Below are 24,669 nucleotides of genomic sequence, written 5' to 3'. Positions count from 1 at the left end.
ACAGAAAACTCAAGAACCCAGACATATTCTTTACACTTTCAGGGGGATCTTTTCTTCTTTCCTTAAAGAAACACTGCTGCTTGGAAACACTGATGTTTTCAGAATTTTTTGTTTTGTAAAAAGGCATTGATAGTTCCCAGTTTTTCTTCTGAAAACATTTATATGACACACACACAAAATTAAGCTGGTAGTCAAATACTGTATTATATCTGCTGACAAAGACCCCATTCAATTTGCACCAACTTCAGAGGAGGTGGCAGAACAAACATCACGGACCCAAGACATCTATTTGTGAGACAGGCTCAGCATTGTGTGATCAGGTCACTACTTGAGAAGTGAATTAAGTAGATGACTAATGTTATATCTGTGACAAATAATTTCAAGAAACAACAGCAGAACTTACCTTCTATTTTTACTTACTTCTTTTAAGTTAAGAGTTTACTGTTCTGGTATAGAATAGACCAGTAATATACAGGAAGCAAAGACTTTGTGCTTACCAGAATTAAGTTGCAAACATGACACAGCTCTCTCTTGAACTGTGTCTTTTGACAAGTCACACAATTCTAACACCTCTTTGATCTAGCCTTATATATTCAACAATATTAACAGTATTTAACAATATTTATACAGCCCACCAAAACCATAAAATTATGGAGAAGCTTTCTTTAGGCACTGCACTTAAAAATGACATTTACTAATAATTTCCTTATAATACTGTCTGTAATTTCACTAAAGTTTATAATCTGTTGAATTTTTTTTAATGAACACACAAATACTTTTCTTTCATATTTAACTGGAAGGTATTATTTGCAGGACCTACCATATTCAACTGACCTTTTAAATTATTTAAGATGATTTAAATTATTTGGCCACAGGCTTTTCTATATACCATCAATTATATCAAATTTTTTCCTGTACCGTGCACATTGGTAGCCAAGCTACCACATTATCTGCCCTGAGGTAAACATCCAAAAGCACACCCATATTATAAACAGCTTTGCACTCAGCTACCCCTCCCTGAGACCTGAAAAAGGGGACACTATTATTAGCATTTACTGATGGACTACAGCATGCACAGGAGCACTTAAACCACCTATGGAAATGACAAAAAGTTACACTTAGTGGTGGAAAAAGATCCCGTAGTGATGAACTACCACCATTTATATTATGAATTTCCTTCTTACAACCAGTGAAACAGCATCTATAGGTTAATTACTCAACTAACTACAGCAAGTCCTAGTCTTAAAAATCTCCCAAGCATCCAGAAGCCAGGCTTCAAAAAAGCTAATGTGACAATGTCTGTCAGCAGGTTTATTCACCTGTGCCCTGCCCAGACACAGTCTTACTGAGATCTAGATTGGATCACAGAAAATCTAGACTTGGGATAAATTTAGGATGCAAGGAGTTAAAAAGACTGACTACCAGTCTGAATAAACTTAATTCACACTTAACGTGCATATTCTGTAGGAGTACTTAGCCTATTACAAAAATTTTCTCCACATAACAACACTCCCTAATTTCATCTACAACAATAAATTATCACCTTAATTAGAAATGATCCTGCACAAAAATAATACTTGTGTATTATATTATATATTATTATATATATTATAATACATAATAATACTAATGAGACAAACCAAAATATATGTTTCTTCCTAATACCTTGTTTTTTTCTGAGTTCTCTGCTACTGTCTTCAGGTGTGCAGAAAGAAACTTGAGAGTCTCATAATGGTGTTCAGGTAAATCATGAATCTGAAACAAACAATCACTATTGAGAACACTGAACATTTAATGCTAATTTGGTAGTACACCTACAACACAACTGATTTTAGTTTACCAGTCTCTTCAGTGTTTTCAGACGCTCAACAGGATCTTCTTTTCTATTGGCATCTATAAAATCTGCATATTTGTCTGTTAAAAAAGCAGAAATTATATATGAGCTTTTAGATCTATATGTGTATGAATACAAACCCCCATCTGCCAGCCCCACTTCTCCCCTGAATACTAGTAACATACATAAAAAAATTACCTCTGGAAGAAATAAATTAGCCCATTATATTGTATGTTTTGTATGACAGTAGGGGAAGAAAAAAACAGCTTTCACTGAATACTGCAATAGTAGAAATGAAAGTTTTACTCTTTTAGTAGCATATTCATAATCCCTTCACATCACAGAAATTATATTTACACCTCTCATTCCTAAGATGATCACCATGACTTCCTACTCTTTAGGAAAGACAACATTTAATGCAGAGTGGGGATGATTTCCCTAAATTTTCTCTCAAATCATCTGAATGTTGTAAGACAACAGTTCAACTGCAATTCCTCAAGACAAAACTGTAGAGAAAACAACCCACCGTTGGTGAAGAGGGGCTCTGGGAGCTTTCGGAAGAAGGATTTCAGCAAACTGCTGATCACGTTCAGGTCACGCCATTTCTACGTGTTTAAAAGAAAAGGTCAGACATGCTTTATACTTCTATGATCACAACACAACCAAAGGTTTTGGGGATTTTAATATTAAAATAGTGTGATTAAAGACTTACATCATCATGAACATCAATGTCAGTCATTCCTTTGTTGAGCTCTTCTTGCATACTTGAGATGGCAGCATTATTTCCAGGCACTCTGTAAATACCTGTGTACTCAAGACCTCTTTCTTCAACCAGTTTGCAGCATATATCAACAATCAGTGGAATATACTGCAAAAAAAGAAGGGTTCTATAGATAAGTAAGTGATTTAAAAGGTATTTTACATTCCCAATGAAAGAAAAATTCTACTTCCATACTTTGTTGGTATGAGCTGGAGGGCAGTCATCAAGTCTAACACCAAATGTTCCAACAGCAGAAGGCTTCTTTTCAAATGTCTTCCTCATAATGCTTGGAATGCCCCTCCATGTCCCTTTGTCTTTTGGTGGGCTTGTCTCATCTTTTTGTTGTTAGGACAGTGGAAAAAAAAGAAAATAAAGAAGAAAAATAAGAACATTTATGCCACAAAACTGAATGTAAATACAGGTAACAGATTTGCAAAGAGCAAGTGATACCTGCTGCGTTTTCAGCTTTTACCAGCCTGGCTTTATGCAACAACTCATTAAACATTAATCTGTGTTAAACAGAACTTCTGTTACTCTTCTGTGGTTCAAAAGATAAATCTGAACATACTCACACCCTGGACTTAGAAAAGCAAGGAGCTGGATGCTACTGTCGCATTTCATCATTCTAAGACTAAAAGTAGATGAACTACTAAATTTAAACTTGATATTTATATAAACTACTAAAATTTTTAAAAACTGAAATCTACATTTAATATCACAACACTAAGTCTCCATGGAATCACACTGCTGAATGAAATACCCATCAGACTCTGGAGCCATGCTCACACTTGTGCAGACTTACTCATTCTTTCAGAAATTATCAGATTTTAGTCACTCCTAAGTAATTCCAAACATTACTCACTTAAAATATCCTCTGTCCAAAAATCAGGTTAAAAGTTTCTCAGTTTCTCTGTTTACCTCTCCTATAGAATTCTTGTAACAAACTGCAATTCCCATTTATCTTGCACTGCAAGTCATCTAACACAGTAAGTATTTCTTGCTTATTTCTGGAGATATTCTTTCAGTAGATTTGAGGTTTACCCAACATGTGCCATGTGTAGCTTTGCAGAAGCAAAGGGACATTTTTTGGCAACAAAAACCAGAATTCACTGACAACTTAAATTCAAGACTGAATCACTCAAAAGTGGTTGCTTATCCAGTTGCCTGAATTTGTACAGAACATTTTCTAAACAACAGTCTGATGTGAAGTACTATATGTCTACACACTATGTGGGAAAAAAAAAGTAAAAAAAAAATCAAAAAGAGAATAAAAAAAGAGTAGATAGCGACATTATTTGATGGAGCTCAGATACTGTTCAAGTTTGCAGTGCCAGCTCATCATACTTTTTTAGAACTCAGGAGGCATTAATTTTGTTCTGGAAAAAATAATACAAGTTCACTCCTGTGTTTTAAAAATTAATATTAAAAAAATTTGTTCTATACTTCGGAAGCATTTTAGTGGAAAAATTTACCTTACCAGTTCCGAGTCAGCAGGAGACAGAAGTATGAATTACACACATAATTATTTCCAAAGATTGACAAAATTTTGCTCTCAAGAAGCTTAACGCCTGTGTTTACTACTGTTAGCCCGACATAGAGCTGAAGGAAAAAAATCCATAAAAACTTTTTGAGAGGGAACTAAAATAAAAGTTGCAGGATCTGAGATTAAGTAGTTCCTAGAAAGGAGAAATTAAAGGTGCAGCTTAAAACCCCTGGGCTAATACTTGGTTTGCATCTGTATATTAATGAATTCAAAAATATCTGAGAAGGGCACCTAGATGGCCTTGCACTGGGGCAGAAGGGAACTAAAGAAAAACATACAGGGAAACTAAACACAAAACATACAGACCTTTAGTGAGAAGCTTCCTTTCTGTCTCATCCTTAGGAGAATGTGGACTCTGAGTCCTCTGTTCTGCTTTAGTTCCAAGTAGAGTCTGTCTGATACTCAGACTCTGGCGAGGTGTTTTGGGAGATGGCTCTGTTTTGCTGCTTGAAGAACTGAGCAAGAGAGACTACTTCAGTTGAAAGAAACTAAATAAAAACTCTACAAAGACCACTGGCACCATATAAGTCACTCACCTCATCATTGTGCTGTACTCTTTAATCCTCCGACTAATTAGATCTCTACTAGTAACACCAGTATCCTAGAAAATAAATTGAGAAATACTTTATAATCTCATAAAATAGAAAAAAAATTTCTTTCAGAATATGATTAACTCTTCTGGTAACCAAATAAGTATAGAATTCAACAATTCAGACCACTTTAAAAAAACCCAAACCCTCAACCAAACCAAACATCCTAAGAGGCAGTTCCTGAGAACAGTAAAGAAAAAACACTGAAAAACCACAAGGAAAATTAAAGTGAGTAATTACAAATCAAGTATTGGTATTTACAGAGGTTTTTTTAAAGCAGTTTGATGTAATTAATACTTAAACTGAAAGTAAGTTTAAACAGAAAAAATGCAAGTAAACGCATATTACTACCCAAAATAATCTAATCCTGTGCACACACAGTACTTAGAGAACTAATTGCTACTACAACTACAGCTGAGAAAGACATGAATTCAAATCTGCTTTTTTTTCTATCTGTGTAATATTCTGGATAATTATTTTGAATCTGAGTAGATGTGTATGGCCACAGACATAAAAATATTCCTCTGTTGCTCATCACTGCAATGAAAACACAATGGACAATATTGGGACAGGTATTGATACCTTATGTACAATAGCACCTATTTGCCTTTGGCAATAAGCACTGACTTAATTAACAGAAACATCAGCTTTTAATCAGAGAAACAGGCTTCTTCAGAGTTTCATTCTTTAACTACTGAGAAACTCTTCAAAGTGTACTACTGCAGACACTCTGCAATGCAAGTCTGAAGAGGGACCACACTGGTCCTAAACCTGCAATTATCTTTTAGAAAAGCTTAGGTATTTTTGGCAGATCAGTTTACTATAAAGTGTATCTTTACTTAAATCAGCAACAGCATTAACTAATTTATTTCAAACATCTGTTTTCTGATTATGATTACATTGATTTTTTAAAACTCTATTAATTTACTCAGTATCCTTCCTTTCTTCTCATTTTCTTTTATGTTTTGTTTATGTTCCTGTTCACATTTTGGTCAACTGGTTAACTGAAAGTTAATTCGTTTGTTCAAGTTCGTTTGTTCAATCACTGTTACAAGAAAACACAACACATTTTGAATTAAAATGCAAAAACTACAGCTTCTGCTTTAAATATTATATAATCACCTCATCATTTAAGTTGCTGTTGTCTTGTATTGCTTTAATCCACGCTAACATATTATCTCTGTCCTCAGCCTGAAACAGATACTCGCGGTCTGATGTGGTGAGTCTGAACACATTCTTCCTCTTGGTTTCACAGTACGAGATGTCTATCAAGCAGGCATTGATGCTTATAGGTTGTTCTTCCTCAGAGAGGGTCACTTGTTCCTTTTTATCCTTGTACAAATAAAGGGAATGACCTCGAAGAACAACATACAGTTGCTTCCATGGCCGAATGCTCCCACCAACTCGCTGAAAAACAGCAACCAAGGTGTCACATTGCTTACTTGTTACAGTGCCCCTTTCTGGATTGCAAAACTACCTCCAGAAGTTTTACAAAGCAAAGGTATCCACCTAGCTGGCAGAAAGACAAAGTGGGATTCACTCTTGCTCTCCATGAGAGGAGTGAATTGTTCCATAACCTGCCCTCCCAGACCACCCACTGAGTGTGAGTTCACATGTGACAGTGGGTAAGAAACAGAATGAGACCATTTCTGGTCTCATATTTAGGGAGGCCATGCCTTTTCAACTGCCTCCAAGTCAGAATGGCATCTTCACACCAAGGAAATTCCAGACACTCAGTTTTCCTTAAGCATTAGTCTGTATTTGTGCAGAAGATTATCTGAACTCAACTCTGCAACATTCACAAAAATTACAACTTTTTTCATTATTAGGAAAGAGGAAAAAAAGTGCAACTACACCTATCAAGGGACTGATTCCTATTATTTAATTAGTCATTAGAAATTAGTTTAGTTCAACAGATGCTTTGAAATGTAAAATTAAAACTGTCTGGAAAGCAGTCTGTAGACAAAGCTGAGGAATTGACTGAAGTCAATTTCTAACAGATCTAAAATTTTTATGTTATTATTGATGATATTATCCCCTCCAAAAAAATAAGAAAACCTAAACAGGAAGGCCTGAAGTTTCTCATCTTAGTTTGTCACCAGCCTGGCATTTGTCCAAGGTCAAAACCACAAACATGACAGATACCTTTCCTTTGTCTGTAAAAAGCTGTCGAAAATGGAGCCATCCTTCTTTGGAGGCATCACCAAACACCTCTGAAGAAGAATCTTTCCGGGAACCAGAGTCTTCTGAAGATTTCTGGCTGTCTGGGACCTAGAGTAAACATCACAGAAAGAATCTCACGGTGTAATTCTATAGGCATTTGCCTACAGTTCCTACATTCAAGATGTCTCTCAGTTTAAAAATGTCCCCAGGAATATGGTCCCAGGAAAACAATTTCTGAAGTTTACACACAAAAATAGTATGTAAACTTGCACATGCCTTACGCATGCCAAGAATACTTTGAGAAACTTCACAAATCTTAGACATTCATTAGTGAGTTTTCACAAAAGGCCACCATGTTTAATATGCTTTGTTTACAGAGACTGAGGAAAAAGAAAATCAAGGACCATGTGATGGGTCCAGGGAAAAGCGACCATGTTTACTTTTATGATGCATACATCAGCAACTTGATCAGTAGCAATTCCAATAAATTTCCTGTCTGTTTAGCACATCACTTCATAAAACAGACCTGTATAACTCAAACCATTTGTCACAGCAGTATGGGTAATGTTTAGGAGTTGCTATATATATATATATATATATATATTTACCTACCTTAATCCCCTTTAAACTAGATACATGCTTAATGGATCTGTGGGAAGAAAAACAAATGTTAAAATGAGATTTTAAACACTTAAAAAAACAGATGTCCAAATTAAGTTAATTTTTCCATGAACTCACGATTTTCCCTCTTCTCTGTAGTCATCCAGTCCTTCATCATATGACTTTGATCTCTCTGTTTTTGTGGCAGGCTGGCTATCGAGGACACTAGGCCGGATGGATTCTACAAAGAAATAGAAATTTTTGAGTATGTAGGAACTTGAATTACATTTTTGTGATTTATTTCAAGCAATGAAGTGTCTACAATTTTCACTCCTGATTTCCAGAGTGTGAAAGGAAAAAAGTTGCAAGAGAAAAAGAATGAAATCAACGCTCACCATGATCATGTGAAAGTTGTCGCCGAATTAAAGGGATTGGAGATGTAGGACTGGGAGGAACAGCTGTTATAGCTGGTGCTTGAGAAGCAGATGCAGAAATAACAGCAGAAGCAGGAATGTGTGCAATATCATGGTCAATACTAGGACTAGTCGGTTCATCTACAAAGGTAATATGCCATATATTAACATATTAAATGCATTAATCAAATGCTCAAATCAAATAGCTGTCCGAACTTCTCATTACTGGGATATCAGATATCTTAAACATGAAGTCATTCTAACAAACAAAAGGGTCCAATTAATTCACACTGTCAAATGTACTCTTTTTTTCATTAAGAGAAGCTTGTTTAATTTCATAGGGATGATAATTGTACATTAGAGATAAAGGCAAAAAAATCAATTTCGCTGTGTGCAAAAGAAACAGGAATTACTTGGTAATCTCTCAATATTATTTGCAAGTAGAGAATTTTTGTTTGCATGCGTAAGCAAAACCCACACTCATTGTATCAGTAAGTTTGAGCTCAAGAGACAGATATCTACAATAAAACAGGGGCAGACTATCAAAAGCCATTTGATTTAGAGTGTTCAAATAAAACAGTCAAGTTACAAGCAAACAAAAAAAGCATTTTAAACAGCTGTCTAGCATTCAAAGAACCAATCCCCACATCCTCAGTACATTCAAATAAAGAAGCAAGTACTCAGAGCTTTAAAAGATGGGACTATTACATACCAATCAGTTCTTCCACTAATTGTTCATAGAAACGACTGCATGCCATACATGCCCAGCACCTCTCAGTCTCAATAGCCACAAGGGTCATCATGAAAGATTCCAAAAAGCTTTAAATATTCTGGTATTTAACATGTTCTTTACAAGATGGAAGAAGCCAAAAGATGCATTTTCCATCATTTTGAGAAAAGAGCCATAACATCTTGTAGAGCACATTGCTAGCACTAAAAAAATCATTCTACTTCACCCTCTGGTAGAGAAAGGGATGGAAAAGAAAAAGAATCATGAGCAGGGGCTGAACTGTACTGCTGTAATGAATATGAATGTACTCTAGGTGCTAAGAATTGTAATATGCAGAGCTACTGAAAAGCCTATTGAAACCAATGAACACTCACAGACAGAGGTTTATTCTTTGCTTTGTGCGAACACAACTGCGTGTGCTGCATTGTGCTGTTCCAACAGTCACTAACAGTTCTGTTAAGGCAGCACTTGTACCATCAAAATTTGGCAATGTACAGAACAAGGCAATAAACAAAGTACAGGATAGTTTAGCAGTAACATGCCTCTAAATTGTCTGGTGTGAAAAATGTAATAACTTTCAAAGTTAAAAAAGTGTATCCCAAAAAACCCGTCTGCAAACTAGAAATTTTAATAAAAAGGAAAAGCAACAGAATTCACACTGAACCCTGATGCTACAATTAAAAAATCTCCATGTTTTACTTCCATCCAAAGTGATAAATTAGAAGCAATTACAGGTGACTTCACGACAACAACTAGGACACAGGAAAATGTTCAGCTGTACTTTAATTTCAAACCTACAACAGCTCAATTTCCTATTTTTTTTAATGTGCTGAGCTTCCCTGAAACTAATGTTGACTAAGGAATATAATCACTCAATCACTGTGCAATTGATTGAGTTATACCACGCAGACTGAAAATGCTCAGGTTAAAGTTATTTATGTTAACAGACATATCTCAAATGTCATAGTCTCTACTCCCAAAAGTTATAAAAACACTGGAACTTGAAATAGATCTGTGCGAGCTGCGAACACAAACATATCTGGCAACACTACAGCATTTCCCACAACACTTAAATCCAAGAATTCAGAGGAGGAAGAACAGTTTGTAAATCCCTGAAAGCAACAATAATTATTCAAATCATTATTACTTCACAGTGGATCTAATTCGCAGATGAATCAAAATTAAAGTTGTTTTAGAAATATGCAAACTTTAGGGGAACTGCAAATGACATTGGTATAGGAGAGGCATAACTATGCAGTCAGTCCCTGAAGAGGCTGAAGGTCAGCCAGCAAGCTTTTATGTAATATAAAGTGATGATGGTGTAAATCATGACATACACCATAGGAGTTTCTGCCTATTAATTCAATGTGGCAAATGCCACTGCTGCTGTCCAGTAAGAAACAAAATCCAAACAACCCCACATATTCCTTGTATTCTGATCTTTCTTTCAAGTGCTTGCAATATTTGTTAACCTTTTCAGTTTCCTTGACTGACATATTTGCACCCCAAAACTCCTCACATAGCATGTGAATGGATGTGTTCAGCTCACCCATCAATGAAATGACTGTGTCCAAAAAGCAGTGAAGTGCACAGAACAAACAAGCCAGAAGAGAAACCACACAAAATAATTCTCTTTCAGTTTGCTACCTCAAATTACTGGCATCTCTTTAAATATTTGCAACAAAAAGGTCAAAGACTCCATGGAAAAGATTATTCTGGGAGGTACTGAAAAACACCTGGAGGACAATGCAGTCATTGGTCAGAGCCAGCACAGGTTCATGAAGCAAAGTCCTGCTTGTCAAACCTGATTTCCTTCTACAACAGGGTTACCCACTGATCTTGGTTTGTTGAGCCTGGAGAAGGGGACACTGAGGGGAGACCTCATTGTGGCCTTCAACATCCTCACAAGGAGAAAAGGGGCAGACACTGATCTCTTCTTTACTCTTGTGACCAGTGACAGGACTCAAGGAAACAGCACAAAGCTGAGTCAGGAGAGGTTTAGGTGGGATATCTGGAAAAGGTTCTTCACCCAGGGGGTTGCTGGGCACTGGAACAGCTCCCCAGGGAAGTGGTCACAGCACAAAGCCTGATTTGGAAGAGTTTGGACAATGCTCTTGGGCTCATGGTATGATTCTTGGGGTGTCTTGCACAAGGCCAGGAGTTATATTCTGTTATTCCAGGACTACTTTATGTTATACTTTTCGAATACAATCTGTTCTGCATTTTTATCTATGAAATGACACAAGAGACTGGCCATCAGAACCAGCACAGTGACAGAGCATCTCTGGCCAAGGGGGGGATATCACTTGCGTTTGCACGAGAGTGCAAGTGGTCAACAGTTGCAACTAATGATTTTCAGGAAGAGCCCTAAAACACAAAAACATTTATGGGGGTAAGACACTGAAAACTTGTAACATAACACAGCTCCAAACACAGATCCAACAATGGACTGATCCTCTAGCTAAAGCACAGAGACATTTGTGTATCACAGTAGGCTTGTAATGCCATGCAGCTGGAGACACAAAGATAGAGAGCATCTGCACACAATGTAGGTGAGGTGAAAAAAACCTGATACAAGTTTTATACAGAATGGGTTCAGAGGCAGAACCAGATTTCAAAACTGAGAATTTCATGGGCAAGAAAGCATGACTAACAGGACATATTGTCCCCACTATGTGAATGAATAAGTATTAACCAATTTATCAGCTACTCAAAGAAACTGACACAAAATCACTGAAAAAAAAAGCACAGATCTGTATTATAACCTATTAAGCTGCAGCAATACAATTTTATCATGATTAGTATAGCATTCCATGTGTTTGTTTAGCCCATCTCCTGAACAGTCCCTTAAACATTAAGGTTTTAAAGGAACAACCTGAACACAAAAGGGGGCACATTTTGAGAGCCTCAAATGTTAAGTTAAACGAATCACAGAATTATTCAGGTGGAAGCAAGCCTTGGAAGGTCTCTCAGGCTCACATTCTCCACAAGGCAGTGATAATGCTGAATTCAGACCATATTGGTGAAGGCTCTTACCCAATAAGTGCCAAATAGAGGGGGAAATCTCCCTCAGTATTCTGGTTGGGTTCTTTCTTATTGATACAGACTAGGAGAGTCTAAGGCTAGTGTTGCCAAACTTAATAAGCATCTCTTATCTCCTCTCAAGGTCATGAACATGAAACAATATGGCCCTGAAGAACATCACTTGTAATCAGCCTTCAGGGAGAGCCTGAACACTTAGGCACTACCTTCAGACGCATTTCAGTGGGTTGCATGGACAGGTATGGGTTGAGCTACACTGGAGCTGTCTTAAGAGCACCCTTTTTATCCAAGCTGGTAGCGATTGTGGAGTTTGCTTTTGTTTGTTGTCGAGCTTTGGCTGCTTGGTGGTTTCTTTTTTTTTTTGTGGTGGTGGGAAAGCAAGGGAGAGAGGTGTTTAAGGCAGCTGTTTAGTTAACTGAATCATACACACATGGGAAACAAATTCACAGATAGACTTTAATACAGCCACCAGCAGGGATGCTTTAATAGGGATTATTCACAGAGAAAGGTGATTCCTCCTCCAATCCATACAGATTCAGTTTGCCAAAGCTTTTCTTCACTGGTAATAAAAAATTACTGGAAAAAAAAATAGCTTATAAAGGCTAAAATCATTCTTCACATGTATTCCCCTTCAGGCATGGCAGTCTTGCAAGCAATATTTCAATACCTCAGAAGGCCTTAGGAACAAACAGCGTTATTTAGTAAATGTTTTGCAGACCACGTTACTATTTGAAACACTAATTGGGCATCTCAATTTAAACAAACAATGTGAATATGTGGCCACAAAGCTTAATTCAACAAGTATGTATTTTATCAAAGACTACCTGATTTAAAGATTCAGATCATAAAAATGTAACAGCTGTGTAGTAATACACACTTAAAAACAGCTTTACATGTCCCATGAAGAGTGTTGAGACAGCATGCACTCCCAGAAACAAAAAAAGTTATCCAACATATAATTTCCCAAAATGCACACATTGAAGGAGATAAATGTATTTTAATATTACTGGCTTTCTAACAACTATACCAAATTCTTGGATTAGGTATTTGTTTATAAATGCTCCTGTAGTATTTAATGCAATTTTGGTTACTCAGATCTTGTGTAAATGTATCAGTGATTGGTTGTAAAAAGCCCAGCCTTCCACAGAAAGCTAGAGGTAGCTCATGCTGCTGCCTGCAAAACAAGAGTCATTAAAAACATTATTTTCATTCAACTGAGCCACAGATGTCAAGGTTCCTTATAGACTGAGAGGGCATCTACCTGACAGCCATTACAGTAAGTATTTTTATAATTGCCTCTCTAGTTCTTCAGTAGTTCACTTGAACAACAGTCTGTGGCTCTGGGATGCAATTTAAGAATGAATCTTACATGTCAAATTAATTTGCTTATGTAACAAAAAAAGGAACAAACTATCAAGTACTCATTAGTAGAATTAAATAAACCCTAATCTTCTCTTTATGGAAGGACTGACAGGATGTGCCGGTGACCCTGCAGCAGGACTGACTTTAGAGGCACTGCCTTAATGAATTTCAGTCCTTTGTCTACAACTGTTTTGCACTCCACATCCTTGGCCTGTCCAAGTACTCCACAGTACATGATACCACAACAGGCTCTGCATTTTCATAATGGACCAACAATACTTTACTCTGAAGTATTCTTCCTAAATGCAGTAGGTAAAAGCTTTAATGTCTAATACACCTTCTATGTCTAATACACCTTCTGTGCCTCTCAGGTTAGATTTGCTCCAGCTTGCTACAGGCAGCACTTCCTTTAAAGTACAGCTGTGTGCACTGATGTCCCTTCCTTAAACTCAGCAGCAGGCAGCACAAAAGCATAGAGAAAAGGCTGCTGAGGCACAAGTGGAGCAAGGGACAGCACAGCAGGGGGACAGAGACTGAAGGGAAGTGGCACCAGTAAAAAGAATGAGGAAAGGAAGGACAGAGCATGGACAAGATAACACAGATTAGGAAAAAGATTCTCATCCACACACAGGCAAGGAAATAAAAAAAAAGGTCTGTCACCAAGAAACCCCAGAGGAAGCTGCCAATAAGGTAAACACAGACACACTAATGTAGGGCATTTTTCTTAAAAGCCTGTCAGGAAGACAATAAATAAAAATACCATGTATACAACTTCAGCAGTAGTGAGAAGGCCAGAAACAATCAACAAACAAAAACTAATTGTTGAATCAAAAGTAAGCTACATTGAATTAACTCTGCCATCATACAAGATAGCACAGAGGACTAATAAATTCCCCACAGCAGTGACTTCTTGTTTTAAATTCTGCAGTAAAAACTGCTGCATCTTATAATTCAGTCTGCAAGGTTAAAAGCTCCCTTATGTATTGACTTCCAAGGCTGTAATAACTGATTTGGAAAAAAGATAACTCTATTGCCTGGATTCCTCATGACCTGTTACTTCATTTTCTCAAAAAAGAATCTTGAAAAAAATTTTTTTTTTGCTAGTTTTTAAGTACTTCCAGCACTAATTGTCTTTACAAAGACCTTCATATATCTACTTTATGTAATTATCCTCATGTGGCCAAAAGAAAAGAATGGAAACATGTCTGCATGCTGAGCACATTCATGGCTCTAAGCCCCAGAAACACATGACTGGAACAAGCTTCCTGAATCATCAAATCCAGTCCTCTGCTAATGCACTCATGTAAATACTATGTTTGTTATACTATGTTTCACACAAACAGAAAAGGCTTCCCAAGGTTATTCTTCATGTCAGACTGTGGTGAAAACTGTATCTGTGGAGGCCTATTCTTTATTTCAGTGTCAAACAAAAGTTTAACTATCTTTCTACACAAAGCAATTCTAAAGGTTCCTGCTCGCCATATTACCCCATCACACCAAAAAGTACAACTCTCAGTATATTTTTTGTTGCCAAGAAACCCCACAGCATTCCATTACTACCTGCAATTTTGAAGTTATAATGATACACTGAGGATGATGTATGATTTGAAAATATTACTCACTATCAAGCAAATCTGATGCTTCTAACTCAATTAAAACTTCTAGATGTTAGGAATCATTGCTCCCAATATAAGTTTTAATTTAAAAAATATTTTTGAGTTACAGAAGCATTTAAATGGCATTTAAAAACCTAATTTGTAATTTTGCATTTTGGCCGCTATACTTTAGAACACCACAATGACTTAAAAACTGTTCTTTGGATAAGAAACACTGAAATGTTCAGCCTGGAGCAACAGTGATTTGGCAGGCCACACTGTAAAACCCTGGAAAAAAAATACAAGACTGATGCTTATCTTAGAAACACTGATGAAATGTTAAAAGCTGTTCCAATGCTATCACGATAATAATGGAAGAAACAGCCCTCAAAAATGAACATTTGTCAGCCCTAATATCTACTGCAATTGCACTTCTATTTTCATAGTTTGGAATAGCTAGGCAGTAACTTGTAGAAAAGAAAATTATCCCAATAGCTGAAGATTTTCATTTTCATCTTGACTGCCAGCAGTTTTGCCTTAAAACACAGCCATCAGTATTCAGCCACCATTTGCCCTGAAGAAATCCACACATTTTGAGCTGATGAACCACAATCTCTGCTGGAGAAGTCCAAGGTTTTTAGTTTCTCTCTCCTCATAAGGAGAAAATAGAATGAGTACATTCTTTCAAATGCTTCCTTTCTGCTTACGAGAATGTTTCTGCTTGCTTCCCCAAACTATTTCTACCATCAAAACCTTTTTTCATAGCATGTTGTGCAACCATATAAATTTATTTTCTTATTTCAATTGCATTCAATGTATTCACATTGTCATCTTCCAAACCTCAGCAGCCTGCAGAGAGAGGCATTAAGATGTAGGGGGAGGACAGGGAAAGTATGGCACATAATCCACTAAGACTAGACAGTGAAGTCTTTACACTCTCCAAAAAGTACCTGGAGTTGAGTACTTTACCTAGGATTTAAAGGTAAGTATTGATAAGGTAAAGCTATTCACCCCTACTTCCAGCACTAAAGAAGATAAATGCAGTCACATGTATAATAAAGTTGCCTGAAAAGCTTAATTAGTTATAGGTGGTTTAGAATGTTTCAACTTCTAATTTCTTAGTTAATATACTTTAAAAAAATATGCAGTAGCAACAACATAAAAGAAAAATAAAAACAGGGTTGAGCAGAACTCACTGGAAGCCAGGTAAATTTACCCTATCTGCTAATCACCAAGTACCCAAGTACTTTTATTTATGACATGTTTGTAAAAAAAACAGTCATGAAATACAAAAAAACACAAAACAAAAAAACCCCAAGAAAACAAAAACACCATCAAAACCCCCACCCCCCAAAAATCACAAAAACTAAAATCCCCCCCAAACCTTTTGGTTTTGAAAATGAGCATGAGGATCACCTTTAAAGCACAGTGAACAGCAGAGTGTGTCTGATTACCAGCACCGAAATTGCTGCGGTGGTTTGCCTGCACTAAGGGTAGAAGAAACAGGGGGGTTTATTGTAAGGGTGGTGAGGCACTGCAACAGGTTCCCCAGAGAAGCTGTGGCTATCCCATTCCTGGAACTGTCCAAGGCCAGTTTGAAGGAGTTTCTGAGCAACCCAAAGGTGTTTGCACTGATGGCAGGGGACTGGAACCAGACGGTCCTTGGGGACCCTTTCAACCCACACTGCGAATTTAGTCAACAGGAGACATATTTTAGAAAAACACAGACAAACACTAAGGGAATAAATACCATGTAGTTTCAACTGTGAAATCCCTGGCAAATCTTCATTTAAATCAATACAGGGGATTGGATAAGAAAATTTTACTGCAATACAGAAGAGAATAGAGAAATTTATGGTACACTTAAAATCACATTTGGCTCAGAGATATTTTAAAGTGCAAATAGTGGGAGAACAGAAAGTACCAAGATTAAGTATCACATACCCTTGTCCTGTTCTTATACCTTTCCTAACATATGAGTTTCAGTCAGGGGGAGAACACTCATCTAATTTTTACAATATTTTCATGCTATCAAAGTCTGGTCAGATATTTTTATCTGTTAATTTTCCCTCAGTTATTCACAAATTAATAGTGGAATGAAGTCACCTAAAATTTTTCTGGGGTAAGCATGTGCTACATATTTTCAAAATGGGATCACACCTTTAAGGAAGAATCTTTGTACTTATGTAATGCTACTGTATAAGGAAAAACTCTATAATAGGATGGCTATGAACTTGATTTTATTTTAAAATAATTTTGAACTTCAAGATGACATTTAGGCTAAGGTTTTTAAACATATCTGTTTAAAACTAATTTTCATGTGACAGGCCTCTGCAAAGCTGGAAAGAACATCCACCCAGTAGTAATGGCCAAAGCTAGCTGGCCTGACAGCTGCACATGCTGCAATCAGGTTAAGCATTGAAGCAGTGCCCCCATTTCTCTCCTGTGAGTAGTTCATTCAACTCAATATGGGGGTTGGATTAATCTCTTTTTTATTTCTTTCTACCCTACACTAAGTATTGTAAGAAGCAAAAAATATTTTCAACCTTGCTGCATATCTCAGACATGCATACTAGACATTTATGTCTATGAAATGTATTAAAATAACTATATTCTGAATCAACATTTTCTCAACAGTTACAAAACTCATCAATGGTTTGGGTTGGAAGGGACCTAAGCCCCCTGCTGTGGGCAGGACACCTTCCACTAGACCAGGCTGCTCAGGGACCCACCCAACCAGATCTTATGTACTTCCAGGAACAGGGCATCCACAGCTTCTCTGGGCAACCTGTTTCAGTGTTTCACCACCCCCACAGTAAAGAGCTTCCTCCTAATATTTTATCAATTTAAATAATCCATTGCCCTTTGTCCTTTCACTACACATTCTTGCAAAACGTTTCTCTTCATCTTTCTTGCAGGCTCCCTTCAGGAGGAAGGCCACAATTACAGCACCCCAAAGCCTTCTCTTCCCCTGGCTGAACAATCCCAATTCTCTCAGCCTTTCCTCATAGGAAAGGTGCTTCATCTAATAAACTTGGCCCTCCTCTGGACTTGCTCCAGCAGGTCCACACCTTCCCTGCTGGGGACCCCAGAGCTGGATGCAGCAGGTGGGGTCTCACCAAAGCAGAGCAGAGGGCTGAATCCCCTCCCTTTACCAGCAGAGCAGAGAGCTGAATCCCCTCCCTTTAGCAGCTGCCCAGGCTGCTTTTGAGGCAGCCCAGTGCAGGTTTGGCTCTCTGGGCTGGGAGGGCCCATGGCTGGGTCATGTCCAGCCTCTCACCCACCAGCACCCCCAAGCCCCCCTGGGCAGGGCTGCTCTCACTGTCCATTCCCCAGCCTGTGCTGACTCAGGGCACCTTGCATTGGTCTTGTTAAACCACATCAGATTGCCATGAGCCTACTTCTCGAGCTGTCCAGGTCCCTCTGGACGACATCCCATCCTTCAGGTGTGGCAAGAGCACGTCTCAAGCTTGGTATCACCCACAAATCTGCCATGGTGCACTCAACAGCACTCTCTGTGTCACCAATGAAGATATTTAATAACCCTGGTCCCAGAAAGGGCCCCTAAGAGACACCACTTGTCATCCACGTCTATCAGGATGTTTAGCAGCATTCTACTTTCCATTCCAGTGAAGATTAACTCATCCAAAAATTACTTAGTAGGCCAGAAAATTATCATTTGCTGTCCTCTAGCACAGAAATCATGCAAAAATTGCAAGTCCGAAAAATGCACATTAAACACCATGATTGCTAATATAGTCACTGATAGAGAAAATGGTATTTTTTATTAGTCTAGGGAACACGTGAGACCTTTTCTGGGTAAAAACAGTAGAGTGCCACAAGACTAATTTGTTTAGTTTGAAACAATAGAGAGCATTTTAAGAACATAGCTTTTCTCTGGACCTGAAATAGAAAGAGCAGCTTTCTGAGAACCACAATATCCTGCATTTAGTAGCACATGGAAAGTAGTAAAGTGTGCAATACCACTGTATGTTTATCTGTAAAGCTGGCAGCTTCATCACCCCCCAAGAACAGGTGCTTACCTGAAGAGTTTGAATACACAATATTTTATCTAATATTTTCAAACAAATTGGTTTCTCCACTACAAGATATTACAGCTACCTACTAGGTTTGGTCTGAACAGATCTCTCATTTCTATTTAAATGAGAGGTTAAAATTTAAATCTCCCTGCTTCTGAACTACCTTTGTGAAAATATTAGTGTCAAAAGGCAGTTATTCAGTAACCCACCATGATCCCTGCAAGAATCTGTTGTAAGGAAGCTCAACAGAAACTCGGCTTGGATTTCTGTTTGTGGTGCAGGGCACTGAACTACTTACGCAGAGCTAAAATCACCCTGATGTTGTGCTGTTCTCAGAAGTGGGCCAGTCACAAAACACTGCTACCAAAGCAAATTGCTCCTGGCTGAATTTCTACCAAAATACAGTCCTGGCCATATCTACTACTTTTAATAAGCAGAAAGTGGTGATAAAAATAGACACACCACAAATATTTTAAATACCACGCATATTTTAAAAGGTAGCAATATGTGACCTTGGAAGATATTTGTTACCCTCCCCCACATTTACATTTCTACACTACTCCAAGTATCTACTGTACAAGTAACTTCAGTAAGTGTATTAAATTAGTTCTACCCAACAAAACCTAAGAATGCCAAACACCCTACTTCATGGATATAAGCATAAGGGAAATAAAGCCATTTGCCATACTCCAAGGTATGTCTTTATTCAAATTAAGATCCTTCTCAATAATCGGAGAAGGAAAAAAGAACTCAAAACCCAAAAGAAAACCCTAAACCAAAACTCCCAGTGATTTTCCATCTGAAGAGTTAAAAATCCTTTAACTGAATTTCAAAGCAGATCTAGGGCTTTATCTGCCTGATTAAGCACAGCTTTTAACAAGTGAAGTTGTAATTAGGCATAATGATAGCAAAACAAGCAAAGTTAGAATAATGCATATAAAACGCTAACATAAGAAGTGGTCCACTTCCATAACATCTCATGCTCTTTCTAGTCACAGAGAATATTCATTATTTCCTCCTCAAGGAAATATTCATTATTTCTTATCCATTATTTCCTCGTCAAGGTGCTGGAGTTGGGGAGAAACTTTCCACAGCCCCCGTACTGGCACAGGAATTTCTTGCTAGGAAGACAGCCACAAGGACCATGCTGACTCAGATAGTGCCCAAGCTCCAGAAGCATCAGGTTTCAGTATTTCTGGAACATTTGGGAGGTTTCATTCCAAGAGGCTTATAAGAATTCTATCCCATGGGGTTTTATGCCAAGAGGCTGCAATGGAGAGTTACAATTTTGTTCCTTCTGAACTGCTCAGCTGCTACCAAATACAGTTTAACTGACATGTTTAAGGCTTCCTTGAACTTTCAACACATTTCTCCAAAATATGGAAACAAGTCACATAAATAAAAGTTCATGGAGAATCTTTGACAAAACCAAGAAAGGAGATGGTGAACAAAAAGGTTGGGTTTGATGTTACCAATCTTGATCTGAGTTTAACATGACATTTCATCTGTATGGGATTAAAATGCTTCCAGCAAACACGGAATGTTTGTCAGGAGCCCAACACTGATTTTAGGCAGAGTATTGAAAAATCCTGCACAAAGATCAGTTACATGCCTCACAAACTTTGCTAATCCTTAAAGATTGGCTGGGTCTGAAGAAGAATCTAAAATTACACTGATGCATCCAGTAGTAACAAGAATGAAAAAGATCTATACAACTCCCATTCAAAATCAAAAACCCAACAAAAGCAGTACCTGCTTGCTAAGAAAGTACTTTTTAATGTCTTACCAGTATCTTGTCAAAAGAACAGAATTATTGTATCTTTTGTATGATATCCATTTTCTGATGAACACAAAGCTTCTTCACTGTTTTTTGGTTACTCACTTTCAACTAGTAGCAGATACTATACATAACGCTAGGGGAAAAAAAATCAGTGCTTCAGATCCCCAACAGAAGACAATTATGCTAAGACACTGTATCTGTAATTCCATTAACACCATGTGTTAAAAAAAAAAAGTATCATTAAAAAGAGTTGTTTTTCACACTGCTGAGACTGAGAATCAAAATTCTGTATTCAGTACTTTCTAAATACTTCCTACACTACATTCACGAGCACAGAGAGTCAGGTATAAATCAACTCCTGTGGAAAATGATGTACAGACATCCAGACTACAAAGGATTAAATCAGCCACAACAAAAGAAAATCCAACCCAACAACAACAGCAGGACAAAGACAACAGAGGCATTGACTTCTTGGATAGAACAGAAATGCTGTGCCACTGTAACTCTCTCTTCAGCAGAAGACACTAATTCATCATCACATATCCAACATCCAATATAATTTTTTTTTTCTACTATATCCAATCCTTGGATTCTTTTCTTCTTCACTGCCCTTCCCAGCAACTCCCTATAATTCCAACCCTGTTTGTGTCACAGCACACAGGAAAATCATTTTGCCTTCTCGGATTCTGCTTCTACAAACCCTTTCATTCATATCCACATTAGCATCTTTACTTGCAAATCCACCTCTTTTTATTGCTATCCCTTCACCTGAAACAGCTTTCATCTATTCCCCATCTGTCTCAGAAGGCTTTCACCATACCTATTCAGCTGAAAAACATCTTTGTTCCCCAGAAATCACTCTTACATGGATTTGCATCCATATTCTCTCTGTACTGGATTTCAAGTATGTTTTTTTACTAGAGAAGTACAAGTATTTGAAAGGTGCTGCAAATGCCAGTTGTCCATATATGTAACATCACAAACATTATGTGGAGTGACAACCAGATGGAGTTATGTAACGCAGATTTACCCACAGGGTAAAGAAAACTCTAGAAAAATACTAGATCACTGTGGGCTTTTTTACATTCATTCTCCAGGACCCCCAAACAAAACAGAATATTATTTTTCTCCATTGAAAAATATTTTTCCTTTTATCAACCCGAAGTTATTTTAGATGAGAAAAATCTCCCATGCCTCTCAACCTCAGGGTTTACAGGAATAGCAGTCAGCTACCTGGCATCTTAATTTTCATCATCTTAAGGAGGGAAAAGCATTTGATGTACACTGAAATAATTTAACTCACCAATAAATGGAATTGAAGCCAAAGAGTCACCAGGTGGGCTGGAACTCGATGCTTTCCTTTCCTCAATTCTTTTTATGTGGACTTCTCTCCGAGCATCGTTAGGTAACCAACAGGTATTCTCTGAGGCTGCCTCTTGGTCATTTACAGCAAGAATGTAGGACTGATGCCTCAAAGGCTGGGGAGTTTGGTGGCCAGAAGGTGATTTGTCCCTCATGACCACTGTGTCTTTGTCATTTCCCTGAACATCCATTTGCAGACTTTCAGACTCACGAACATCTTCCCTTTCAATACCATGAATCTTTTGTCTGATGGAACCATCTACGTTGTCCGAGGTAGTTAAACACTCACTTGTTGGCTGAACAAGTTTGGCAGAAGCTGAAGCCAGAGAGGAGGGCTGGATGGTTTTACCAGTTTCTGTTTTGTGATCTGGGGCACCTTCAGCTCGGGTCCTTGACTGTTGGTTTAACAGACTGCTTTGATGCAAGTGATTTACTGTTCTTTGGTCTTTGCTGGCAATAGCATCCAGGCCCTGGTTAAGGGGAATTGATGGTTTTGCTGCATAGGGAGTGGAGTTCTTCAGAGAGCTACTTTTAGAACTTCTGGCTGGTGTGAGACACAATCTCTCTTGTGAAACACCTGCAGATTTTGAAACTCCCCCAGGAGTTTGCAAATCACGAGAAGGCTGTAACATTTTGAGATCTGGTGAAACTTTCTGAAAGTGAGAACCAGGCAGAGAAGCCCTACTACCTGCTCTCCTGTTGTCTGAAATATAAGTATTTGGAGCAATAGGAAAATTTTGACCTCGAAGGGACATATGAAATGCATGTTGTCTAGACCTGTCATAAATACCTCGCCGATCATCTTGTTCAGTAAAGCCTGTCCATTTGTAAGTCTTTCTCCTATCTACATTTGCATCTGCAATCATATTCTCAGAATGAAAATTTTCTAGCACTTCACCCTGTTTGCTGAGATAATCCCAGGACCGAGCCCTGTGATTTCTAGCATTGGCTGAAGGTGAAGTCAGAGTATCTTGTGAAGCACTTCGTGGCCATTCTTTCACCAGCATGGGCTCTTCAAGCCTTTCCTGGGATACGCTTCTCTGCCGGATCTGGACAGACTGCGGAACCCTGTCGTGCGAGGTGCTCCTGCGCCGTACCTGAGAAGCAGTGCGACTTGGCACCACCTGATTATACTCAGTTGTGTTCTGAGAAGCTGCCCTTAAGCTGTCCAACCTTTCCTGTATTGTCCTGGAGCCATACATGTGCATGCGCCTGTTATCAATGTACTCCTTGTAAGTCTTGTAGGTCTTCCAGTCTATGTGCTGGTGGGAGGTTGGAGAACTGTAGTGATTAGTAGAAACCGAGGGCGAGTCTGTGGCTTGAGTAGAAGGCCTAGTGTTTGGGATGCCTTCTGGACATACTACATAATTTGAAGCTTTACTTACTGTTACAGTTGTATCAACTGGTCTCGTTATTGGAGTCTGAGGAAGTACAATGGCAGTGGACACTAAAGATGGTGGTGATGTGGTGGTCCATGCTTTTACACTGGTTTGATCTTTTACGCCATATCTTACTTCCTCTGTCCTGTGTGATGGACCAGCATGGTTATTTCTGCAAGACGTCAAATCTACAGCCTTCTCAGAAGGCACAATAACAGTCCTTACAGTTTCATTGCAAACACACACGGCTGTATTCGATTTTGCAATGTCTGTTGGTGATGGAGGCACTTGTATTTCCATTCTGTAGGCCCTCTCTGGCTGTGTCAATGCCCGGACTGGTCTGCTGACTTGCTGCTTCCCCAGTGAGAAGTCAGAAGGGAGCTTGTCTCCAGCTTGTGCCTTAACAGAGGCTGCGGATGTCAGGCGTGGATAACATATTGGTGGTGGTTCGGGTATGTTGTGGGCATTGCCACTGTAGGCCTCGTTGCCTTTCAGGTAGGCATCTTGGGAATACGCCTGTGGAGAGAAGATTAAGTGAGTATTCAGTAGTGAGGGAGATGGAGAAGTTCACCATTTAGTATTTGCATGATCAAGCTTCAAGGGAGGTGAGCACAGGTTCAAAATCCACACTCTCTAATTTCAGACAAAATGTTAGTTCAAAAGATAAAACCAGCATTCCAGCCCCTTAGTGAGCAGAAACAGAACAAGAAAAAAATCATGGCATACATTCCTTTCCTCAACAATTAAAAAACTGAACTAATGACGAATTCTAGGAAATACTGCGAGCAGGGCACTGAGTCAGGTTTCTCAAAATCCATGAGCACACAACACAGTATTTTCCTCCCCATCAATTCTGCTTTATAACATGATACTTCACACATTTTTCTCATTTAGGCCTCTCATTGCTGGAAAATGGAATTTCACAGCGCTCAATAGGTTAAAATGCTGCATAACAAATACAACTAGCACTAGAAAATTCTCTATACACTTAGGGTATAAAACAACTCTGTTCACTTATTGCAGTACATATGAAAAGTACAGACAAATAATACACACACAAAATATAAATAAATAATTTTTAATATAAATAAAATAAATATGCATACATAATGTCTTCTACATAAAAGCTACTCTTCCTAAACATCTAATGAATAAATTGAAGCAGTAACATATTGTTGTGAGCCAACACCCTGTAAGTCATCTTATATTTTACAGGATACAGCAAGTACATGGTACATAAATTTTACTGTAAAAAATATTAATGATATTTAGCATTTTTACTTTGAGGTAAAATAGTATGAAAATTCATATTCACCACTGCCCATGCACTATTGAAACCCAAAATGAAATCTCTAATTTCCTTAGTGCACTTTGCATCTTCATGCATAACAACCTGACTCCTAAGAAAAAGATGGTTATATTATACTTAGTACGTTTCTGCAGCATTTCTGAAAGCAGCATTTGTCAATGTGAAAT

At 38.0% G+C, this 24,669-nt stretch overlaps 1 protein-coding gene across 5 annotated transcripts in view; it reads right to left on the bottom strand.

Annotated features, from left to right (window-relative positions):
* Nucleotides 1–24,669, bottom strand: part of ARHGAP21 (Rho GTPase activating protein 21) — a 110,182-nt gene that overhangs the window by 6,939 nt on the left and 78,574 nt on the right. For 4 of the 5 annotated variants that reach the window (XM_074534876.1, XM_074534879.1, XM_074534894.1 and 1 more), the window contains 13 exons: nucleotides 21,756–23,709; nucleotides 7,886–8,044; nucleotides 7,629–7,731; nucleotides 7,503–7,539; nucleotides 6,873–6,998; nucleotides 5,850–6,134; nucleotides 4,674–4,738; nucleotides 4,444–4,592; nucleotides 2,790–2,929; nucleotides 2,547–2,702; nucleotides 2,361–2,439; nucleotides 1,841–1,914; nucleotides 1,666–1,755 (listed from right to left, as the gene is read on the bottom strand). In XM_074534876.1, coding sequence (XP_074390977.1) covers nucleotides 1,666–1,755; nucleotides 1,841–1,914; nucleotides 2,361–2,439; nucleotides 2,547–2,702; nucleotides 2,790–2,929; nucleotides 4,444–4,592; nucleotides 4,674–4,738; nucleotides 5,850–6,134; nucleotides 6,873–6,998; nucleotides 7,503–7,539; nucleotides 7,629–7,731; nucleotides 7,886–8,044; nucleotides 21,756–23,709 — 3,417 coding nt within the window. The remainder of the gene's footprint in view (nucleotides 1–1,665; nucleotides 1,756–1,840; nucleotides 1,915–2,360; nucleotides 2,440–2,546; nucleotides 2,703–2,789; nucleotides 2,930–4,443; nucleotides 4,593–4,673; nucleotides 4,739–5,849; nucleotides 6,135–6,872; nucleotides 6,999–7,502; nucleotides 7,540–7,628; nucleotides 7,732–7,885; nucleotides 8,045–21,755; nucleotides 23,710–24,669) is intronic. The other variant, XM_074534883.1, reaches the window with a different exon arrangement.

This window comes from Zonotrichia albicollis, chromosome 1 (genome assembly GCF_047830755.1).
Source record: "Zonotrichia albicollis isolate bZonAlb1 chromosome 1, bZonAlb1.hap1, whole genome shotgun sequence".
Classification (NCBI taxonomy): Eukaryota; Metazoa; Chordata; class Aves; order Passeriformes; family Passerellidae; genus Zonotrichia; species Zonotrichia albicollis.
This window is presented reverse-complemented; position numbering and strand designations above follow the sequence as displayed.